This window comes from Sylvia atricapilla, chromosome 13 (genome assembly GCF_009819655.1).
Source record: "Sylvia atricapilla isolate bSylAtr1 chromosome 13, bSylAtr1.pri, whole genome shotgun sequence".
Lineage (NCBI taxonomy): Eukaryota > Metazoa > Chordata > Aves > Passeriformes > Sylviidae > Sylvia > Sylvia atricapilla.
Window position 1 is genome coordinate 765,004 of NC_089152.1, and position 17,634 is coordinate 782,637.

The 17,634-nt window shown below is 60.7% G+C and overlaps 1 protein-coding gene and 1 non-coding gene across 2 annotated transcripts in view; one reads left to right on the plus strand and one right to left on the minus strand.

Moving 5' to 3' along the window:
* Window positions 1–13,238, minus strand: part of ADAMTS7 (ADAM metallopeptidase with thrombospondin type 1 motif 7) — a 36,881-nt gene extending 23,643 nt beyond the window's left edge. Inside the window, exons 1-10 of the mRNA XM_066328060.1 lie at window positions 13,145–13,238; window positions 11,692–12,035; window positions 10,677–10,842; window positions 8,605–8,804; window positions 7,848–7,931; window positions 6,071–6,195; window positions 4,957–5,106; window positions 4,239–4,382; window positions 873–1,017; window positions 213–305 (exon numbers count right to left, since the gene is read on the minus strand). Of these exons, the coding sequence (XP_066184157.1) occupies window positions 213–305; window positions 873–1,017; window positions 4,239–4,382; window positions 4,957–5,106; window positions 6,071–6,195; window positions 7,848–7,931; window positions 8,605–8,804; window positions 10,677–10,842; window positions 11,692–12,035; window positions 13,145–13,238 (1,545 nt within the window). The remainder of the gene's footprint in view (window positions 1–212; window positions 306–872; window positions 1,018–4,238; window positions 4,383–4,956; window positions 5,107–6,070; window positions 6,196–7,847; window positions 7,932–8,604; window positions 8,805–10,676; window positions 10,843–11,691; window positions 12,036–13,144) is intronic.
* Window positions 13,239–14,331: 1,093 nt separating this feature from the next.
* On the plus strand, window positions 14,332–14,404 carry TRNAK-CUU (transfer RNA lysine (anticodon CUU)). Its single transcript has one exon. It is a non-coding gene; the product is annotated as a tRNA-Lys (tRNA).
* The last annotated feature ends 3,230 nt before the right edge of the window (window positions 14,405–17,634 follow it).

Consider the following 17,634-nt stretch of genomic DNA (forward strand, 5'->3'; position numbering starts at 1 on the left):
TCTTGTGCTCGCCACGGTCGTGAACTGTGGGTTTCACCTTCCCAGGTGACCCAAGAGATCCCAAGTGAGTCACATCCCCCGAGGGCAGTCCCTGCTGGGGCTGTTTGGGGGAGTTTGGGCAGAGCAAGGCAGTGGGGTGAGCCCAGCCCTGCACAGCCCCTGTGGCTGCAGGAGCAGTGTCCCTGAGGCCATGCAGCGGTGTCCCCCGTTACCTTGCTGTCCCCACACGCCGTGCCGTCCACGGCCGCGTCCAGCTTGGAGTGACACGTGTTCCCCACTGTGCACCACAGCGTGCTGCAGACACTCTGGGGGAGACACAGGGACACGGTTCCTGCCCAGCACAGACCCCTCCCTGCAGCACAGATCTGATCCACCCCTGGGCACAGATGGATCCATCCCTGGGCACAGATCAGACCCATCCCTGGGCACAGATCAGATCCACCCCTGGGCACAGATCAATCCCTGGGCACAGATCAGATCCATCCCTGGGCACAGATGGATCCCTCCCTGGGCACAGATCAGATCCATCCCTGGGCACAGATGGATCCCTCCCTGGGCACAGATCAGACCCACCCCTGGGCACAGATCAATCCCTGGGCACAGATCAGATCCATCCCTGGGCACAGATGGATCCCTCCCTGGGCACAGATCAGATCCCTCCGTGGGCACAGATCAGCCCCATCCCTGGGCACAGATCAGATCCACCCCTGGGCACAGATCAGATCCCTCCCTGGGCACAGATCAGACCCATCCCTAGGACCAGATCAGATCCACCCCTCGGACACAAATGGATCCATCCCTGGGGCAGGGTGAGCACAGCCCCCCAAAGCCCTCCCAAAGCCCCCCCAGCGCCCCCCAGCGCCCCCCCTTACGTCCATGTCGTGGCAGAAGGTGGAGTAGGGGCCGTACTGCAGCCGGCACTGGTGGCCCACGTCGTACAGGACCCCCGGGGGCACCAGGGGGAAGTCCAGCACCTCCCTGGCCGGGGGGTCATCCAGGCACAGCCCCCAGCCCCGGCTGGAAGAGAGAGGTCACCACAATGTCCCCAGGGACCCCGGGTGAGGAGCATCCAGCATTCCCAGTGACACCACCCTGCAATCCCTGAGTGCTCCGGTGTGGGTGTGCACCTCGGGGCACCTTCCTGCGGTGGGAGCCCCCCGGAGTGACCCACCCAGGTACCCCTGGGGTGGCAGGACATGGGCAAGGTGAAGGGACAAAGAAGTAACAACCATAAAAGTCCCGATGGACTCCCAAGCTCCAGAAGTGACCCTGCTAACAGGAATAAAGGAGATTTTCAGCAGCCAGACGTGCTGACCCCCACTCTGCCCCACTGCAGTGCCCACGGCAGGGTGCTCAGGGTTCCCTGGAGCAGAGGTGGGAGCCGAGCGGCCGAGGAGGGCTCTGCTCCCTCTGCCCCGACACCTCCCAAACACACACGGAGCTGTCACCAGCTCAGCCCTCGGTGTTGAGTCAAACAAACCCGTTCCCAGCCAGAGCCTCTGGAGGGCTGCCGTGCCGGATCGGGTTACTCGGGCTTCTTGTGATGGGGAACGGCTCTGAATTAACTCGGAATGAGATTCCTCCCTTCCCCGAGCCAGCGGCACGAAACAAGGGCTGGAAGCAGCAGAGCTCTGCTCTGGGGTGCCGGCAGTGCCACGGGGTGATGCCCAGCAGGACCAGAGCCTCCTCCTGCCTCTCCCATCCCACCCACTGCTCCCACACTGCAAACAGCTCCCTGCGCTGGGCACAGCCCCTTAAACTCCCCTGTGTATCCTGACTGGAATATACCTCCAGTTCCCTGTGGAAAAGCCAGGAAATGGGTGACTTTCAGCAGCCCAGGGGCTCCAAAGTCCCCATCTCCAGATTCCCAGCTGCAGGAGCATCCAAATTCCCAAATTCCCAGCTGCAGGAGCATCCTGCTGCCCCCAGCCCAGTGGGGAGGGCAGTGTGGCTGTGGGGACGTGGGGCACGGATTGGACACCTGGACACAGGGTCCTGGGGCAGACACACACTGCAGGGCACCTCCACACGGATTTCCACAGAATCCTGGGATGGTTTGGGTTGGAAGGAGCCTTTAAAGCTCATCCCGTTCTGTACACTGGGAGTGTTGTCTCTAAAAACGGAAGGAATGGTGTCCTTAACTGGGAAAAGGCCAGGCTCAAGCACTTCACCCTGGATGAGCCCAGGTGTGACACTCGTGCTGCTCTGGACTCTTCACCCTCTGCCTGTCTGGGTCCACAGGACCCCTGACACTGTCCCCAGCCTCCTGTCCCCCTGAGCTGCCCCTGTCCTGCCCCAGCTCACAGAGGGGTCTGTGTCCAGTCTGGGGGTGACTGGGATCTGCCTCAACTTCCCAGCTTTTCCAGAACCTATTTCTTTGTTAAATGTTTTATAATCATTCTCCTGGTCTGTTCAATTGGCCAAAACACATCTCCAAAGCAGGGGAGAATTGGCCTGAGTTTCCCTCTGGCTTCCAGGGATCTGCAGTAAATCCCAGTCCACAGGGAAAGATGCAGGGGCCTGCACTGCTCTGCCTGTTCCAGCCCGCTCCTGAACAAGCTGGAGGATGGAGTGGATGGAACAATGATTAAATCTCCATCTGTGAGCAGCCTGAGAGGAGCTGCAGATACATTTGAGAGCAGGATTAAAATTCCAAAAGCTCCCAGAGAACTGGAGGAAGGGCCCAAAAAAGCCAGGGCAGAACTGAACAACAACAAAGGCAGAGCTTGGAGCTGGGGAGGAGTCAGCTGCAGAGGCAGGAGCTGGTGGGGCTGGCAGAGGAGGGGCAGCAGCCCCCAGGCCCTGGCAAGAGCAGGGTGATGGAAGAAGAGCTCCAGCCCTGTGAAAAGAGGCTAAAAATCTGTTTGTCTGATGTGGAGCAAAGACTGAAGGGTCCCTCCACCGCCAGAGCATCACAACACTCTGTGCCAGCATCCGACACTGTCCTGAGCGAGGGGACACCTTCCTTGGGGACACTGCTGCCACAGCAGGGACAGGACCTCTCCAGAGTCCCCCCATGTCCCTGAGTGAAGCCCCAGTGCTGACTGCAGTGCCGGGAACCGCTTTCAGATCCTCCCACATTGGGCGGTACTTGTGAAATAATAATTATCTGGTGTAAAATAATAACAACCACCGTCCGAGAGCGTGGCTTTTCCCGACGTGAGCTCTGTTCCAAGCACATCCAGCAACCCCAGGTCAGCAGGGTCCCGTTGGCTGGCTCCCTGCCTCCCCTTCTCCTGCCAGCATCCCAACAAAGAGCTCCTGTCCGTGCTGGCCCCGGGGTGTCACAGCCGGTGACAGGCGCCTGCTGAGCCCTGCGCTGCTCCCCGGGAAGAGCTGCTCCTTCTGGGGGAGCAAAGAGACCCAAACCCCGCCAGAGGAGCCTCCAGCTGCTCTGTGTCCCCCAGCACAGCTCGCAGCAGCAGCCCAGGGTCATCACAAGCAGGAAATTCTTGGTTGCCAAGTGAAGGTTAAGAGCAGAGGGCCAAGAGCCTGCGGATGCGGGAAAGCTCCGTGCCTCTGAAAGCCATAAATCAGCAATAATTCCCCCTGCACGGGGCCAAGGCCACATGGCCCAGGCTGGGATTTGGGAGCTGGAGCCTGGCCTCAGCAGCCTCCCAGGCACAGAACACCGGCCCCTGGCTCAGCTCTCCCCTCACTGCTCCTCACTGCTTTCAAAAGGGGGAAAATGTTCCTCCAGAGCAGGCCACTGGCTGACAAACCAAACTCCTTGGAACTTCCTAACGACAGGCTGAAACATCAGCCACGGGTGCTAAAAATAAACAAAGGCAGGGAAGAATTTGGCTGGGGCTGGTTTTGCCCATGTCAGGCAGAGAGAGCCCAAGAGATTCTGCAGAACGTGCAGAGAGCATCGAGGGAAAACACTTTTGTTTTATCTCTGCAACCACAGCCCCTGTGCCCCCCACAAAAGCCCCTGATGCCCCTTCACAGCACAGAGTGAGGCAACCCAGGCAGGATCCACGGGAACGTGGAATGGTTTGGTGGGAAGGGACCCTAAAGCTCATCTCTCCCACCCCCTGCCACGGACAGTGACACAGGGACACTGTCCCAGGCTGCCCCAAGCCCCTTGGGCACTCCCAGGGATGGGGCAGCCACAGCTCCTCTGGGCAAAGAGCCCCCAGACTCTTAGGGGGATGATCTCAGAGGTAAGAGCAGCCCCCTGCCCGGCCCCGACCCCCCAGCCCCATCAGAGAGGAGGAAGAGGAGGCAGCACTCACTCGAGGAAGCGTGTGATGTACTCGCGGCTGCAGCGGGACCAGGTGAGTGGGGACGTGTCATACAGGAGCTGTGGAGACATGATGAAAGGTCTTTTCCCAACTGGCTCACAGTCATTGCTGCTTCCATCATGCTGAATCCCAAAACTGTGTAAGAGCACAGCCCACGGAGGGGAGGTGAGCCACGAGCACCAGAGCCACCAGAGCCACCGCTGCCGGCCCCAGAGCAGGGACCTGCCCGGGGGGAGTGCTGCTGACAGCCCTGAACTTTGTCCCCTTGGGCTTTCAGTTCAGCTTTCCCACTGAAAACTCGGGAATATCCAACCACATCACGCTGGTGGGTGTTTGTACCCCCACACGGATGTCTGTTGGGAACTGCAGTGTTCAAGTGACCTTGTGGGAATTTAACTGAGACTGGGGCGAGCAAAATTCGCTGATATTAGGGACAGATCCTACTTTAAAACTTCTCAGAGGGAAATCCCTGCTCCACAACCTTCCCAAACCACCCCAGGACAACACACAAGTGCAATTCCTCCAGGCTGCCTTGCATTACGTGTGATCCTCATTAAACCCGGGACAACCCAAAATCCTGGAATTAAATCCTCAAGGAGCAAGGGAGTGTTTGCTCCTGTGAGGAGCCACTTGGGAACCCAACTTCCCCCCACCCCGTGCCTTCTCCAGCCCCAGGGTGCACAGAGGAGGAGGAGGAGGAAGGTGGTACCTGTGTCCGAGCTCGTGGGCCACGGTGAAGGCGAGGGGCAGCCCCGTGTCCTCGTTGATGTTGCAGCTGCGGTGGGGTTGGCACATCCCGGCCACGTGGGACAGCCCCAGGGTCTCACAGGGCCTGTTCATGGCAGCACAGATGTCCTTCCTTGGCCGAGGGCACGGGGACACACGGACAGACAGACACAGAGCAGAGAGGGCGTTGGAAGGCGGCACGGGGACAGCGGCCAAACAGGAGTGAGAGTGGAGACGTGCAACATCCTTCCACAGGGGAAACATTGGTGACCTTTCCTTTCCCCTCTCCCAGTGTCCCCAGCCCGTTATGAAGGCTGATGAATGGGAGCTGCTGGCCAGCCTGGCTGATTTATTCCGCTGGATAAATAAAGCTGCTGCTGGGGATAATCAAGCAATGCTACGGGGAAGCACATCCCGGAGATGCTGTGGGTTCTCCAGGGCAGCTCCAGCCACCCAGGAAGAACAGCTCCGCTGAAGTGCAAGGCCTGGAGTGCCTCATTTCTGCTACAAAGCAACCCCCGGAGAAGACAAAGCTGCTGTGGGTTGTGAATCATCACCCAAACCACCACAGGAGCTCACAGCAGCCTGAAAGCCTCAAAGCAGGCTTCGACTGCAAGGTACACAAACTTGGCCAGGGGCAGGAATTCCTGCCAGCTCCCTGGGAGGTCAGGGGCTTCCCAGAGGCTCCTCTGCCAAGCGCAGCCTCCGAGGGGAAAAGGAGAGTTAATCCCGTGTACAACTGCTGGGAGGATCCTTCTGGGGCCGGGCAGCAGGGCCACGGTGAAAACCTGGTTTGGGAACCTCAGCTGGGAGCTGTGTCAGGTTTAATCCTGAGATTTCAGTCCACAGAATCACAGACCCCTGGAATGGTTTGGGTTGGAAAGGGATCCTACAGACCACCTAATCCCAAACCCCTTCCACAGCAGTTCCAGCCCTGGGGAAACATCCCCACATTCCACATCCCACATCTCTCACGTCCAGGCAGGGAGAGAGATCTCCACAGCTCCCAGGGGGATGTTTCCCTGCTGCCCCCCCCTGCAGCCAGGTGGGATTTGAGGTGCCACAGCCCCAAAGCTGTCCCCGGGCCCGTGTCACACCTGGTGAGCAGCACGGCGACGTCGTGGTGCAGGGGGTGAGAGTCTCCCTTCACGTTGATGCTCTTCTGCCACTTGCAGAAGCTTTTCAAGGTGTTGTCTGCGTGGTGGGAGATCTTCAGGTCCTCCTGCCAACGTAAAGGGAGAGCTGTGGAGCTGGTTGGATTTTGGCATGAGGAGGGGAGAGGTCTGACCCCAGCACATCAGAGTGGAAGTGGGAGTGACTGCCACCCAGATGGAATTGCTCCATGTTTGTACTTGTAGGCTGGGTGGGAAGGCAGCCCTTGGCCTGCTTTCTTTTCATCTGGGATTCAACCAGAATGAAATCATCCAGTAACAGGGGTGAAGAACCACTGCAGGAAAACCTCCTGTGCTGGCTGAGAGTGGGGACCTCAGGGGCTTCCCAGAGCCACCACAGCAGCCTGGACACGGCCACCCAGTGACCCAGAGCCCTCTGCCACCACACTGCCACTGTGTTCCCATAAATGACCCCAAACCAGGATCTGCAGCCCCTCTGCCACCACACTGCCACTGTGTTCCCATAAACCACCCCAAACCAGGATCTGCAGCCCCTCTGCCACCACACTGCCACTGTGTTCTCATAAGTCACCCCAAACCAGGCTGTACAGCCCCTCTGCCACCACAGTGCCACTGTGTTCCCATAAACCACCCCAAACCCAAATCTGCAGCCCCCCTGCCACCACACTGCCACTGTGTTCCCATAAATGACCCCAAACCAGCCTCTGCAGCCCCCCTGCCACCACACTGCCACTGTGTTCCCATAAATGACCCCAAACCAGCCTCTGCAGCCCCTCTGCCTCCACACTGCCACTGTGTTCCCATAAATGACCCCAAACCCAAATCTGCAGCCCCTCTGCCACCACACTGCCACTGTGTTCCCATAAATGACCCCAAACCCAAATCTGCAGCCCCTCTGCCACCACACTGCCACTGTGTTCCCATAAATGACCCCAAACCCAAATCTGCAGCCCCTCTGCCACCACACTGCCACTGTGTTCCCATAAATGACCCCAAACCCAAATCTGCAGCCCCTCTGCCACCGCACTGCCACTGTGTTCCCTTAAATGACCCCAAACCCAAATCTTCAGCCCCCCTGCCACCACACTGCCACTGTGTTCCCATAAATGACCCCAAACCAGCCTCTGCAGCCCCCCTGCCACCACAGTGCCACAGTGTTCCCATAAATGACCCCAAACCCAAATCTGCAGCCCCCCTGCCACCACACTGCCACTGTGTTCCCATAAATGACCCCAAACCAGGATCTGCAGCCCCTCTGCCACCACAGTGCCACTGTGTTCCCATAAATGACCCCAAACCAGCCTCTGCAGCCCCCCTGCCACCACAGTGCCACTGTGTTCCCATAAATGACCCCAAACCAGCCTCTGCAGCCCCCCTGCCACCACACTGCCACTGTGTTCCCATAAATGACCCCAAACCAGCCTCTGCAGCCCCCCTGCCACCACACTGCCACTGTGTTCCCATAAATGACCCCAAACCAGCCTCTGCAGCCCCCCTGCCACCACACTGCCACTGTGTTCCCATAAATGACCCCAAACCCAAATCTGCAGCCCCCCTGCCACCACACTGCCACTGTGTTCCCGTAAATGACCCCAAACCAGCCTCTGCAGCCCCTCTGCCCACACCACCCCCGGCTCTACCAGCTAAGACAAGGACACCAGTGTGGATTTGTCCCCCACAGCCCCAGCCAGGCCACCAGGACAGCCCAGGAGGGTTTCCCAGCCCATCCCAGCCCCCTGACCTCCTCGTGCTCCAGCAGGATGAGGCGCACGATGGCGATGTTGATGGGGTTCCCGATGCTGGCGTGGTGGAACAGCCCGGCCACCTGCAGGGGGACAGCCACACGGGGACAGAGCTGGGCACACAGAGCAGCCAGGACACTGCTGCTGCCACTCCTCGGGAATTCCCCCCGCGGGAGACAAGACCAGGCAGGGGCCTGCAAATCCGGTCACACTCCCTATCATCTGTGCAGGAACTCAGCCAGGAAACCGGGAGCCCCCCTGCTCTGCTCCTATTGGATGTGTTTAACACCCCAAAGGAATTTGGGGTTCTCTTCATCATCCCCCAGAAATCCAGGGGTGTCACCTGAGCCCCTCTGCCCCATCCCACCCTCTCCTGGCTGTGTTTAACTCCCCAAAGGAATTCAGTGCTCTCTGGGTGCCTCCACCACTCCCCAGAAATCCAGGGGTGTCACCTGAGCTCCTGTGCCCTGTCCCACCCTCTCGTGGCCCCAGCAGCAGCAGAGGGACACACTGAGCCACCTCCTTACCTCTGCTGCTTTCATGGCAGCAGCAAAGCCCTCCAGACCCCCAGTGGGGACCACCACGACCTGGCTCTCAGCTGTCCCCTCTGCCACCTCCACGTCCCCCATCCCCGCGGAGGACAGGGGCCACCCTGGGAGGTGACCCTGCCGGTGTCAGGGGGGAGCTGGCTGAGGCCCGAGTGTCCCCCCCGAGCACCCCAGGACTGCAGGAATCCCTGCAGGGCCCAGCACTCACCATGTTCATCACGGTCAGCACGTACTTCTCGACGTTGTCGCTGCCGTGGAACTCCACCATCTTGGTGTCTGCCACCACCAGCGTCTCCACCCACTTCTCCCTGCTGATGGAGCGCTGCCTGAGCCTCCTCTTCCTCCTGGGCTGCCTCTGCTCCCACCTCTCCCGGCGCCTCTCGGACCGCTCCAGGCTCTCCTGGGACTCTGAGGGATTTCAGAGGGAAAAAAAAGGACTTTTTTCCCTGATAAAACACCTGCAACTTTAATGTCTTCTTTCTGAGCTCCGAGGAATTGCCTTTGATGTGGAGAAGGCTCCACACTTGGAGCCACAACTCAATAACTCGTGTGCATTTGGCTGCGGACTCTGAGCTCAACCTGCTGCACACGAGCAGGACACCAAAAAAAAAAAAAAAAAAAAATTCACAAAGCATTTTAAGGAATTTCTTTGACCAGAAGAGGGTTTGCAATATTCCACAAGGAACAGGGGGAACCTCCCAAAGCAGAGCCTTAGCATTTGTACAGAATTTACAGACAACACCGCAGAGATGCTTGAGAAACAACCTGAGAAAAAAACAACCCCGGTGACTCAACATTTCGGGAGATCCCAAATCGGTATTTTCCAGGCAGGGCCGGCTCCCATCATGACAAACTCTGTGCCCAGAGGCAGAGCGGAGCCAAACCCAGCAGCAGCAGAGCCCGGGACACTGCAGGCCAGCGCAGAGGTTCCCTCGGGCACACGGAGCCCAGCGCTGCTCCTTCCCAAGGGAAGAACGGGAATGTTCCCGGGGGCGGAGGAGAGCTCCTCACGCACAGCAGCCTCTGGGAATTCTCCAGCGGGGACTTTTCCTGTGACACGGCTCCAAGAGCAAGGTCAGGGTCAGCCCCAAGCTGGGTGAAGGCTTTACAAACCTCATCCCACACAGTGGGAATCGCTTTCATGGCCGGTTCGGGAGGGCTCAGCCTCCCCTCCCTAACAATGGACCCCTACATCTCCTGGGCTGCGCTGAACGCTAGCTGTGAAAGGGCGTTTTATCCTCCAGCCTGAAAAATCCCAACTATCTGGAGCTCTTGATGAATTGCTAATACCACTGTGACAGTTTAATCGCAGCGGCTTCCTTGGGGCTCCTTCCCATCGTGGCCTTGGCTGCTGAGCTCCCAGCAGAGCTGGGGGGCTCCTGGGGCTTCTCCCCTTGGGAGGATTTCCCTTGGGATGATCCCTGGGGACCATCAACCCCACCCAGCCGAGCACAGGGCAGCCCTGGGCATCCACAGGAGCCCGACAACCCCAGCGGCATCTGCCTCTTGTGGGGCAGAGCAAAGGGCACCAGCAGAGCTCAGCGAGGGGAGGGCAGCCACCAAAATCCTGCAGCCTTTGGGGTTCCTTTGGGGCGCCTTTGGGGCTCCTTTGGGGCTCCTCTGCGGGGCATGCACAGCACATCCACCTCATTAGCCCTGATTACAGAGCAGATGCCCATGAGCTACACAGAGGCCACGGCAAACCCAGAGAAATTCATTTTCATGGATAGACTTCAAAGTCCAGAAAGGACTCGAGTCAAGAACAGACTTCAAAGCCTAGAAGAAGCCCATTAAGATTATTACCACAGATTAAATAATTAATTGAGATTATCTGAAGAATGCCTGAAGATAACCCTACTACAGAAGCCAACCCCAGTTTGGGAAAGCAGAGAGCTCCAGGAGACGTGCAGCACATAGTGCCCTGCAGCTTCCTCGGGAATAAAGTGCCCATGAGCTGCTGGGAACGCACTGAATTCCTCAGCCCTTGAGATCCTGCATTTAGGAGTTTATCCAGCCCATCTGCTCTGCACAGGGAAGGACCCACAGGCACTCTGCCCACACTGGGAACTCCCGGGGCAGCGACCGAGCTCCACTCCCAAAGTTTAATGTCCTGGCAGGTCAAAAGCAAAGTTTTCACGGAAATGAAAGCAAAAGCTCCGTCTCCACATCACCCCGCTGCCTGCAGCAGGGCTGGGAGCAGCAGATGAGAGGTGCAGCAGCCCCTGGGTCACGGGCTGTGCCCAAAGGCCAGGGAAGGGTCAGTACCTGCAGGGTCAGTACCTGTGACACCGCAGGGCTCCCGCGGGGCTCCGCTGCCCTGCTCTGCCCTGTCCCTGGGCACCTGGCGCTTGTAGATCCTGTGGGGCTGTGCTGCTCCCTCCTCCCGGGGGCTGCCGGACACGGGCTCGATGAAATAGTCCTCGTTCATGAGCTGGAACACGCCTTGCTGCCGGGGAGACACAGAGAGGAACCCGGGACGGGGAGTGACCACGGGATCACAGGAGCACGGAATGGTTTGGGTGGGGAGAGACCTTAAAGTCCATCCAGAGCCACCCCTGCCATGGCAGGGACACCTCCCGCTGTCCCAGGCTGCTCCAAGCCCTGTCCAGCCTGGCCTTGGGCACTGCCAGGGATCCAGGGGCAGCCACAGCTTCTCTGGGAATTCCAGCCCTCAGCACCATCCCTCACAGGGAAGGACTCTTCCAATATCCCAGTTACTCCTGCCCTCTGGGAAGCCACGGAGGATCCAGGGGAGTTGTCCTCCCTCCAAAATGAGAGACAGGAGCATGAGCACTGCCCCACCAGTTATTTGGGACCATTTCTGCAAAGCACAGGAAGTTTTAAGCCCTTTCCCCCAAAGCCACTGCTCCAGGTCACTGCTGCCTTAGGAAATGCCCACAGCGGGACAAGGCAGGAGAGTCCAGGAAACAGCTTCACTACCCGGGAGCTGTGCTATCAGTGACACCTCCAGCTGGGAGCCCCTCCTGGCCAGATGTGCCCCCCACAGTCCCATTTCCGTAGCAGAAGGCAGAGAATTGCTCTTTTTGGGAATTTGGGTACAAACAAGTAAACCCAGCCCCGGAGAGCTCCCAGACCACTGCAACCCACGGGAAGTTTACAGTCAGCTCATCCATGGCTGCACCACACCTGCGTGATGAGATGCTGACTCTGCTGCTGCTGCTGCTGGGAATTTTGGTGTCACTTTCGGCAAGAAAAAAAAAAAAAGGTTTTCCCGCAGCTGCAGCTATTATTCCCGTGTGGATGAAGGCTCCGTGAGGAGCGGGGCTGTACTCACCAGGCCATCGCAGGTGCTGAGGGCAGCCAGCCCCGCCTGCAGCGCCCGGCCCCGCACCTCCCCGAGCATATGGCACGAGTTGGAGGAGCGAGGCTGGATCTTGGCGCCGGCGATGCCCCCGAAACGCCTCTCGCTGACAAAGCCCGGAGCCAGGAGGTGCCTGTTGAGGCTCAGGTTGAATTTCAGGGGTTGCCCTCGGTACTGCAGCTCGTAGAAGGCGGGCAGCTTGCTCCTGGAGGCGGGAGACCTCCGGTGAAGGACCCGGTGGGACAAGTCGTAGGACAGGAAGGCTCCGCTCTCGTCGACCTTGATGGGATGGACGATGTCGCTGCCGGGGCGCGGCTCTGGGGACAGGGGGTGCAGTGGTTACCTGCGGGGGTCTTCACCTTTCCTCTCACGGCCCTTTTCCCCCGGCCAGCAGCGGGCGGCACGGAGCAGGGCCGGACAGCGGGATCCCCCCGGGGCCGGGCTGGGCTTTGCCAGGGCAGCCTTAGGCTCACGGGGAGCGAGGGGGAGCCGGGCAGCTCCGGAGCTCGGCTCTGCCCCGGTACCGGCCCACCGCTCCCGCTGCTAAACTCCGGCTGCCAGTAAAAACACACCGAACGAACAACGAAAACAACTCCCCAAAAATCAATCCCCGCTTTGAGACGGTGTTGGGACGCCGTGTCTCGGGGCAAAGCAGCCCCGGGCACGGAGCGCACCGGAGCCTCCTCAGCCGGGGAACCGGGAGGGCACCGGGGCTGCGGCTCCGACCGTGCCCAAGCCGGGGGACGAGCGGGGACACCGGGCTGTCCGGCCCGGGCCCGCCGAGCGCCCCGAGAGCATCCCGCGGACCATCCCGCGGGCACCCGGCGCACATTCCGCAGACAATCCCGTGGACATCCCGCCCGCATCCCGCGGACACCCGGCGCTCATTCCCGCGGACACCCAGCTCTCATTCCCGCGGGCATCCCGCGGACACCCGGCGCTCATTCCCGCGACAATTCCGCGGACACCCAGCTCTCATTCCCGCGGGCATCCCGCGGACACCCGGCGCTCATTCCCGCGGGCATCCAGCTCTCATTCCCGCGGACAATTCCGCGGACACCCAGCTCTCATTCCCGCGGGCATCCCGCGGACACCCAGCTCTCATTCCCGCGGACCATCCCGCGGACACCCAGCTCTCATTCCCGCGGACCATCCCGCGGACACCCAGCTCTCATTCCCGCGGACACCCAGCTCTCATTCCCGCGGACCATCCCGCGGACACCCAGCTCTCATTCCCGCGGACACCCAGCTCTCATTCCCGCGGACCATCCCGCGGACACCCAGCTCTCATTCCCGCCCGCATCCCGCGGACAGCCGGCGCTCATCCCGCTCAGCCCCGCGGAGCCCCGCGGACACCCCGCCCCGCACGGACATGCCGCTCTCAGCCCCGCGGAGCCCCGCACGCCCTCCCGCGGTGTCCCCGGACCTGTCCCCGCGGTGCCCCCGCCCGCGGCCAGCGCCAGCGCGGCGGCGACGGGGACGAGCGGCAGGAGCGGGCGCAGCGCGGCCGGGGCCGCCATGGCTGCGGCGGGCTGGGGGCTCCGCGCTGGGCGGGGCCGGGCTCCGCGGGGGCGGGGCCATGCACAATAGGGGGCGGGGGCCACGAACGACAGTGGGCGGGGCCATGACATTAGGGGCGGGGTATTGCGCATCGGGGCGGGTGATACATAGCAGGTGGGCGGGGTTATGCATATCAGAGGGGCGGGGTTGTGTACACCAGATGGGCGGGTTATGTATAATAAGGGCGGGGTTATTTATGCCAGATGGGCGGGGTTATAACATTAAGGGCGTGGTTATGCACATTAAGGGCAGGTCATGGTATTAAAGGCGGGGCTATACATATTAAGGGCGGGGTTACTGTATTAAAGGAGGGGCTATGTGCATTAAGGGCAGGTCATGGTATTAAAGGCGGGGCTATGCACATTAGGGCGGGGTTATGATATTAAAGGCGGGGCTATACATATTAAGGGCGGGGTTATGGTGTTAAAGGCAGGGCTATACACATTAAGGGCGGGGTTATGATAAAGGCGAGGCTATACGAAATAAGAACAGGGTTATGTATTAAGGGCGGGGCTATGCATATTAAAGGCGGGGTTATACACATCAGGGGCGGGGCTTCCCTCAAGCGCTGCCGGCCTGGCCCATGGCGCCCCCTGGCGTTCCTTTGTCGCTTTGCTTCGTCTGCCCCGCCGCGAGGATTACGATTGATTAAACAAAAAAAAATCACAAAAATTCAGCGAATTTTCGGTCACAAATGAAAAACGGCGCTTGGCTGATGCTGCCGTGTCCCCTTGTCCTCAGCCGGGGTTGCCCGTCGCTGCCTTTTTTAATTTTCTCTCAGGTTAAAGCGCAGGGGGAGCCAACACCCGGGATGACTGGGCGCTATTAATTAACCCCTCGCGGGCTGCTGGTGGCCGCGGCATCCCAGAGCTTTCCCCATCCGCTCCTCCCGGCGCTCCGCCCCTGCGGCCTTTGGGATAACGTTTAATTAGGCGATAACAGTAAATATGCAAATCGGCCGGGAGGCGCGCCCCCTGGCGGGCGGGGCCGGGACTGCACGGGGCCGCCGGGGGGCGCTGCCGACACCCGAGGCGGCCGCGGTGTGTGCGTGGCGCCCGGCTAGCTCAGTCGGTAGAGCATGGGACTCTTAATCCCAGGGTCGTGGGTTCGAGCCCCACGTTGGGCGCATTGCTTTTTCCTTCTTTTTTCCTCAGTTTTTACTAATTTTGGTTTTTTTTTATGCCCCCAGTGTGTCTCCTGCCGTTGCGGGCAGCCATTAGCCGGCCGCGGAGCCGGCGGAGCGCGGCGCGGAGCCCGCGGACTCCATGTCCCGGCATGCACAGGGCGCGGCTGCGCGGCGGGGCCGGGCAGCGCCGGGGCCCCGCGGGGAGCGGCCGCAGGAGGCACCGGCCCTTATAAATGGCGCCCAAGCAGGACCCCAAGCCCAAGTTCCAGGAGGGTGAGTGCGGGCAGGGCTGAGGGCAGAGCTGTGGGCTGTGGGCCATGGGCCGAGGGCTGAGGGCTGAGGGATGAGGGCCGGGGACTGAGGGCCGAGGGCGGAGGGATCTGGGCCGGGGGCTGAGGGCCGAGGGCTGTGGGCTTTGGGCTGAGGGATGAGGGCTGAGGGCCGGGGGCCGGGGGCTGAGGGCTGTGGGCTGTGGGCTTTGGGCCGAGGGCTGAGAGCCGGGAGCTGAGGGCTGAGGGCCGGGGGCTGTGAGCTGTGGGCTTTGGGCTGAGGGCTGTGGGCTTTGGGCCGGGGGATGAGGGCTTTGGGCCGGGGGATGAGGGCTTTGGCCGGGGGATGAGGGCTTTGGGCCGGGGGATGAGGGCTTTGGGCCGGGGGATGAGGGCTTTGGGCCGGGGGATGAGGGCTTTGGGCCGGGGGATGAGGGCTTTGGGCCGGGGGATGAGGGCTGAGGGCCGGGGGATGAGGGCTGAGGGCCGGGGGATTAGGGCTGAGGGCCGGGGGATGAGGGCTGAGGGCCGGGGATGAGGGCTGAGGGCCGGGGGATGAGGGCTGAGGGCCGGGGGATGAGGGCTGAGGGCCGGGGGATGAGGGCTGAGGGCCGGGGGATGAGGGCTGAGGGCCGGGGGATGAGGGCTGAGGGCCGGGGGATGAGGGCTGAGGGCTTTGGCCGAGGGCTGAGGGCTTTGGGCCGAGGGCTGAGGGCTTTGGGCCGAGGCTGAGGGCCGAGGGCGGAGGGCTGAGGGCCGAGGGCGGAGGGCTGAGGGCCGAGGGATGAGGGCTTTGGGCCGAGAGATGAGGGCTTTGGGCCGAGAGATGAGGGCTGAGGGGCCGAGAGATGAGGGCTGAGGGCCGAGAGATGAGGGCTGAGGGCCGAGGGATGAGGGCTGAGGGCCGAGAGATGAGGGCTGAGGGCCGAGAGATGAGGGCTGAGGGCCGAGGGCCCGGGGCTCCCGGGGTTCGTTCGCCGCTGGCCCCGCCGCCGCTGCTCCGCGGGGATTCGCCTCTCCTCGCTCCCTCCTCTCCCCACCAGGTGCCAAGAGGTGGGGAAGCGGAATTCCCGCAGTCTTTGTCCCTTCCCGGCCCTCAGCTTTCCTCCAACATCCCGGGCCATGGGCTCCGAGGCGCGGGCCTTTCCCACCCCGTTATTCCCAACATCCTCGCGGTTCCCGGCCTTGGCAGCAAAGCTGCTGGAGCCTCCGCTTCTGTTGTCATGCCTTTGGAAGGTGGCTGGGGTTTATTGTGCCCCAGAAGGGAGCCCGGTGCAGAGGATTCCTGGAGGCACCAGCTGGAATCCACATCTGTAACACAGCACCCGCGGTTAGGTGAATGGAGATGAGCTGGGCGTTTTAGGAGGGTTTTTTTCTTTTAGGAGGATTTTTCCTTTCCGGGGGATTTTGATTTTCAGGTGATGGTTGCGGTTGAGAGTTGATAAATAAAAGCAGCAGTGCAGTGTAAGATGGACGCCCCTGGGTGCTGGGAATGCCCGAGGCCAGGTGCACATCGGGGCACAGCCTGGGCAGGGGACGGTGTCCCTTGGTGTCCTCGGTGTCCCTGGTGTCCCCTGATGTCCCCGGTGTCCCTGCCATGGCTGCGGTGAGCTTTGCTGTGAGGACAGTGTGGATCCAGGGACAGCCCTTGTGTCCCCTGCTGGAGTCTCACGGAGACAAAGAACCCTTTCTGCAAACCAGCCCTGTTTGTATTTTATAAAAATGGGTATTCCTCAGTAACTGTGGGCATCTCTCCCGGAAAACATTGCCCAGCTTTGAGGCAGAGGTGTGTCTTCTGCCAGCGCTGTGACAGTGAGCGTGGTAATGTCACCTCTGCTCCTCAGCCCTGGCTGTGGGGACGTTTGGAAATAAAAGTACCGATTGTGTGATGTATTCTCCTCGGGGAGAACCCTTCTGAGCCTTTTCCTTTGTTGATGCTCAGAAGCGTTTCACAGTTGTGCAGCTCTGTGAGGCACTGTGAGGAGGAGATGTCTGAGCTCCCTGTGAGGTGCCCTGCAGTTCCACCGGGGAACACACAATGGGCTTGGCCGCTGAGGAGATAAAGCCAGGCTGGGGGACAATCCCCTTCTCCTTCAAACCGCGGGCTGAGGAGGTTCTGCTGCACTGCCCCAGGGCTGGGTCTGTCCTGACTGCCCCGAGCTGGCAGTGCCAGCTGCTGCTCTTCCTGCAGGAGAAGGACTCTGGTGACAGTGGCTTTCAGGTGACAGGAGCTCCGGGTGCAGCGGTGGGGTCTCAGCAGAGTGCCCTGGCTCAGTGACCCCGCAGAGGGGCAGCTTTCCCTGCCTGGTGGGGGCTGCAGGCTGCCCCGAGGCTGGGGAGCAGTTCCCCTGGGCTCTGGGGGCTGTCAGGCAGCCCAGGGAGGGCAGGAAGGTGGGATTTGCTGCCAGGTGCTGTCTGTGTGCAGCTCCTGCAGACATCCTCAAGGGCTCTCTGCTCTGGGGTCCAGACACCCACAGCTCTGATCCCCTTGGCTGGGAGAGTGACTCTGCCTCTGCAGTGGGTTCCTGCCTTGGAGCTGCTCCCTGGGCTGTTCCTAGGTGGCACAGGGGATGGGAATGGAGCTCTGAGCTGTTTCTCTGCTCTTCCCTTGCAGGTGAGCGGGTGCTGTGTTTCCATGGACCTCTCCTTTATGAAGCCAAGGTGGGTGTGTGTGGCTGCAGGTGGCTCCTGCTGCTCCCCAGGAACACAAGGACGTGCTTTTGTCTGCTGTGCCTCTAGATGGGACCGAGGGCTGGAACTAAAATTAACAAAAAATCCTGTCTGAAATCAATTTTAAAGCCTTGGACTCTATTCTAAAACAATTTCAGGAAGTCCAGTGGCACAGTGCAGCTATTCTGAGGAGCTCCCAGAGGCTGTCAGAACATCCCAGAGCACTGGAAATACCCCAGAACACTTTGTGCCTGCAGGATTTGGTGCCTGACTGCTCAGTCACCTGCCCCT